The sequence below is a fragment of the Etheostoma spectabile genome, chromosome 22 (genome assembly GCF_008692095.1).
Source record: "Etheostoma spectabile isolate EspeVRDwgs_2016 chromosome 22, UIUC_Espe_1.0, whole genome shotgun sequence".
Classification (NCBI taxonomy): Eukaryota; Metazoa; Chordata; class Actinopteri; order Perciformes; family Percidae; genus Etheostoma; species Etheostoma spectabile.
The window spans coordinates 12529365-12534745 of NC_045754.1; the positions used below are offsets into that span (position 1 = coordinate 12529365).

General features: G+C 39.8%; 1 protein-coding gene across 3 annotated transcripts in view; it reads left to right on the forward strand.

Annotated features, from left to right (window-relative positions):
* Positions 1–5381, forward strand: part of cdk8 (cyclin dependent kinase 8) — a 24370-nt gene that overhangs the window by 4576 nt on the left and 14413 nt on the right. Inside the window, exons 5-13 of one of the 3 annotated variants that reach the window (XM_032504470.1) lie at positions 847–904; positions 995–1126; positions 1242–1385; positions 2177–2246; positions 2400–2472; positions 2862–2959; positions 3159–3246; positions 3787–3945; positions 4117–4253. In XM_032504470.1, the coding sequence (XP_032360361.1) occupies positions 847–904; positions 995–1126; positions 1242–1385; positions 2177–2246; positions 2400–2472; positions 2862–2959; positions 3159–3246; positions 3787–3945; positions 4117–4242 (948 nt within the window). In that variant the 3' untranslated portion in view covers positions 4243–4253. Of the gene's footprint in view, positions 1–846; positions 905–994; positions 1127–1241; positions 1386–2176; positions 2247–2399; positions 2473–2861; positions 2960–3158; positions 3247–3786; positions 3946–4116; positions 5168–5381 lie in introns of those variants that run through there. The other 2 variants (XM_032504469.1, XM_032504471.1) reach the window with 2 other exon arrangements.

Consider the following 5381-nt stretch of genomic DNA (forward strand, 5'->3'; position numbering starts at 1 on the left):
ACTCTGTGTTACAGTTGCTCAGATATTAGAAATATAAGAAATCTCCAAGGTGATATGGAAGTGGTAGACCTCCACTCTTGTGGGATGAAGTGTGTTCATCATGTCCACTAGAGGGCAGTATAAAAAGAGTTTTGATTACACCACATTCTTGAGAAGTCTTAAAAAAGCGTTGTATTCGATTACCTCAACATTAAGAAAAATGACATTGATTAAAAATGCCTTAATTTAACATTTAAAAAAGCATATTAATGTTAATTATAAATCGTTTTTGTATCTGATTGTTTGTATTAAATTACACTTATAAACTAAAAAAGGTAATGGGAGAACAATGGATTTTGGGCACTGGAGGCTCAGTCAGCACTATCAGACCTGAAGCAAGTATTGTCACTAATGCTTACTACAGTAGTAAGGAAGCTTATCGTCTCATTATAACAAGTGTTGACTTTAGTAAAAACTTAAATTGTTTAATCCGTCCGTTCATTTAGTGTCACTTATCCTGGTTGCATTAATTTAATTAATTAATAAAAAAATAAATATGATTATATTGTTAGGGATTATCGTTATATACTGCTGGAAAGTACTGAAAATGTGACGTAATTATAATTCATTTGAAGCCCGATTGTCGATTGTGGTTTTCCATCATACTTTGTATCGTGAAACAGGCATGAAATTGAATTCTATGTGGTCATAAAAGATTTCTGTATGAAGTGGTGAACACTGCATAAATCATGAGCTCAAAAACTGTGCCAGACAAAGCTGATTTAATCTCAGTGATTTTACTGTAAGCGTTTGGATTGTTGAAGCATGTTAAAAAAAAAATGTGTATCCATCTTTTTTTCCCCACAGAAACCAGCTAACATTTTAGTGATGGGGGAAGGGCCAGAGAGGGGTAGAGTAAAGATTGGTATGTATAATATCTCCTTTTTGAATGTTTAAAGTTCACTTATTGTTTAAGTTTGCTACTACTTTACTGACTGTAATGTCTATTCTGCAGCGGACATGGGGTTTGCCCGTCTCTTCAATTCACCGCTGAAGCCTTTAGCCGATCTCGACCCTGTCGTGGTCACCTTCTGGTACAGAGCACCAGAACTATTGCTGGGAGCTCGGCACTACACCAAAGCCATTGGTGAGCATTGTGCAACCCCATCTGTCTCTGCAACTTCCCACATGTGAACATGTGCAACCAGTTCTTCTGACTTTAGTGAAAGTGGAAGTTAGTGTGTGCTCTGCTTTTCTCTCAGACATCTGGGCGATTGGCTGCATCTTCGCAGAGCTGCTGACATCTGAGCCCATATTCCACTGTCGCCAAGAGGACATCAAGACCAGTAACCCTTACCACCACGACCAACTGGACCGCATCTTTAACGTCATGGGCTTCCCTGCCGGTGAGAGTCTAGTGCTGCCAGACTTTGGGCAGAAAATACTGAAAATAATTGCTTGAAAACGGGATGTATTGCTTGTGACATTAAGCAAAATAAGTACTTCTGATTAAAAACAACGTACATATATAAAATGTCATTCAGTTAGTATTACACCAAAGTGTCACAGCTGCTGTCTTGCCTTTTATAATGGAAAAATGCTGCGGAAGGATAAGCAACTTTCAATCCTAGGAGAGGCATTTGGTCTGTTTTCAAGCTTCCTTTATTCTTTAGGCTGTACTGTGGTCTGTTGGTTCTCAACACCAATTCACTGACACGATAGATGAAGCCCATTTACAAACACAAACTTTTACTTGCAGGGCTACATTTGGGCCTATTTTTTCCAGTTCACTTAAGATGCTTCTGATCCTTTTTTCCTTCCTTCTACCATCTCTGCTGCTCTAGTTCTGTAATTCACTAGTCTGTCAGATGGATTTTGTTTTGATTCTGTAGGACAATCAAGCTGAACAAATTTTGCTTCGGGGGAAATTTAACGTCATTTTCAGTTATTTATTTATATATATATATATATATATATATATATATATATATATAATACTGTATATCTAAACAGATTTTAACCTGTAATTCACAACCAAAGCTCAATATGCTCTTGATGTAATATGCAGCTGTTGTAAGGGAATCATGAGCATTTGTACTGAAAACAATTATAATCCAGACTATTCAATTTAATTAATCTGTTCTTCAAGGGAGGGAGGATGTGACATGGTATAATCCTGTTTTCCCTCATCTGACAGATAAAGACTGGGAGGACATCAAAAAGATGCCCGAACACTCCACGCTGATGAAAGACTTTAGAAGGAACACGTGAGTCTGCAGAGTACCACTGTCCTAGTTTTCTAAAAGATCAGAAACAAAGTTAGAGCAAAGCCGAGTGCTATGTCTGCTGGCAAAAATACATTTTTGATCATCGTACACAATTCTTACTTAACCATGTAATTCGCTCCTTCTCTATCACAGATACACGAACTGCAGCCTTATAAAGTACATGGAAAAACATAAAGTCAAGCCAGACAGCAAAGCATTTCACTTGGTGAGTCAAAATGCCTCGTTAATAAGGCAATTGCATGGAATTTCCATAATTTATAGACAATATGGTACAATTATAATAGAGGCTTTAGTTTGGATTTCCATGACAAATGAAGCATTATCTGCTTCATTTTTAAGCTTTAAGCTTATCTGTAAATACACTGTTCCTGTTTTGTCTTGTTTGTCTTGTTTTTTGTTTTATTTGTTTTGTTATAACTACTTACACTTTTCTGTTCCCTGTATCTGTCTTTTATTGTCTGTAAAGCGTCCTTGAGTGTTAGAAAGGCGCTGTTAAATATAATGTATTATTATTATTATTATTATTATGCTTTGTCATTATGGTCTATTACTGGATTTGTGTTTGAGGCTGACATTGTGTGCAATTCATTAAAGCTGCAGAAGCTGTTGACCATGGACCCCATCCGTAGAATCACGTCTGAACAGGCCATGCAGGACCCCTACTTTTTGGAGGAGCCCCTGCCCACCTCTGAGTGAGTCACAGCACACATACACACACACACACCCATAGTCAAAGTCTGTATCCAGTTTATTTATCTTGTGCTAGTCCTCGGCTTGAGTCACATGATCCTAGGGTCGCTACCATGTTGAACAGGTCCCCTAGCTAATTAGCTTCGAGTCATGGGAATAAATCTTTGAAGTTGACAAGCCTCTTTGCATTTTTTTCTCCAGTGTGTTTGCAGGCTGCCAGATTCCCTACCCCAAGAGGGAGTTCCTGACAGAAGAAGAGCCAGAGGACAAGGCGGACAAAGTAAGAAATGTGCGACATACTGTCTCACTGCAGACATAGAGCATGCCTATTTTAAGTATATATATATATATATATATATGTCTGTATGTATGTATATATACTACCGGTCAAACGTTTGGGGTCACTTACAAATTTCCATTCCACTCTATCACAGACAGAATACCAGCTGAACTGAGTGGGGGGCTGATCTTTAATTCAATATCTACATTATCCATAATCAGCAACCATTCATCCAATGTTCCAAAGGCACATCCTGTTTACTAATTTGATATCATTTTAAAAAACTGACTAAGATTACATTGGAGAACCCTTTGTAATTATGTAAGCAACAAAGTAATCTCAAAACTGCTGCCCTGGTTAAAAAAAACAATGCAACTGATTCCAGCTGGTATTCTGTCTATAATGGAGTGCAAAGGAAATTTCTAAGTGACCCCAAACTTTTGACCGGTAGTGTGTGAAAAAAGCTAAAGGGAAACATTGAAAAGAGGTAGTAAATGTACACGTACAATACAACGTACACGTCTGTTTTCTTATTTTTTTTACTATTAGAAAAACCAGCAGCAGCAACAGGGAAACAACCACACAAATGGGGCGGGGCACACTGGTAACCCTGACAACAGCCATGCCCAGGGCCCGCCTCTGAAGAAAGTGCGGGTTGTCCCCCCCACCACTACCTCAGGTGGCCTCATCATGACCTCAGACTACCAGGTAAGTCTCTCCTCCCTCTTTTTTTGGAAAAAATATAGCTCTCTCATGTAAGCTTGGCACATTTGCCTAATAAACTTGGAAACCAAGAAGGCACTAGAGTTTTGATGCTGAAACAAAGATTGTAGTTGAAAGGATTTAATGAATATCTTCTTATTTTTTTCCTCCCTGCAGCGCTCCAATCCACATGCTGCCTATCAGAACCCTGGACCAAGCACATCACTGCCCCAAAGCAGCATGGGATACTCCTCTACCTCCCAACAGCCGCCCCAGTACTCCCACCAGACCCACCGCTACTGAGACCCCCCTTTTCTCTCACACAAACACACACACACACACACACACACACACACACACTTAGACACACATATATAAACGCATACACAGCCCACACCATGCCCACCTGAACCAATGTACTGAGGGATGTGGGATGTCCAAGGCAACACAACAACCCCGCTCCACCCCACAGAGGGCACTTTCTCTGCAGCAGTCTGTTAGGTCAGAATTACAGCAATCTACACTTCTTCAAGATGACACACCCATAACCCCAGTATTAAAAACACCGCCGGAGAGCAAAACCTGATGGATGAAACACAAGGCGGGAGAATGAGAAGAAGGGATATTATGGTGAAATCCAACCTTGTTCTGTTACTCAGACGTAATGAAACCAGCCGTGAGAAGATGGCTTGGTTCGGAGGGTGACACCTGTTAATCTGCTGTGTCATCTCCTGCCCTTTTCTTCTCCACCTGTCTCCAGACCCTCATCTACACCCTACCCCAGCCAGTTACCCTCTTCTTGTTGAAGCTTGGATGAGACTGAAAGCTATGTGACTGCCAGCAGTGACAGATATCCCCTGTCCAACTGTCCTCCTGTCTGTCTGTTTATTTTGTGTGTGTGCCCCTGTGATGCCTCAGCTGAGGACTGAACTGAGCTGCTGTGAAGCATGCTGGGAGGATGTGGAGCCCCCACTGCTGTGGTGATGAGGATTTTCGTTCAGAAAGGACAAAAAAAATTTTTTTTAGTAGTTTATAATTTAATCGGTTTTTATGGTTTTGTTTTCATGGCAAGTGTGGGGAAGCAGCTGCTGTATGCTGTGGGCAAGCCTTAGAACATGATGACAAACCAATCAATCGCATGGAGGATGGCAGATGGAACATGCATTGTACTGTATTGAAATATTTTACATATGAAGCAATTATCCTGACAATAAAAGTAAAAACTTTGCTATTGTTAATTGTTTGTATGTGCAAGCAGCTGATGAGTGATGCAAACGTATGGAAGTGTTTCCCTATTGCACCTCTTTTGCTATCAATCTTTGCACTTTTAACAACACTGTCACAAAAAGCTTAATACATTTTCCCAAATTTTTAGATACCTTGTTGTCCTTTACTTATAGTGCCCTGTAGATAATAATAATAATAATACATTTTATTTAACA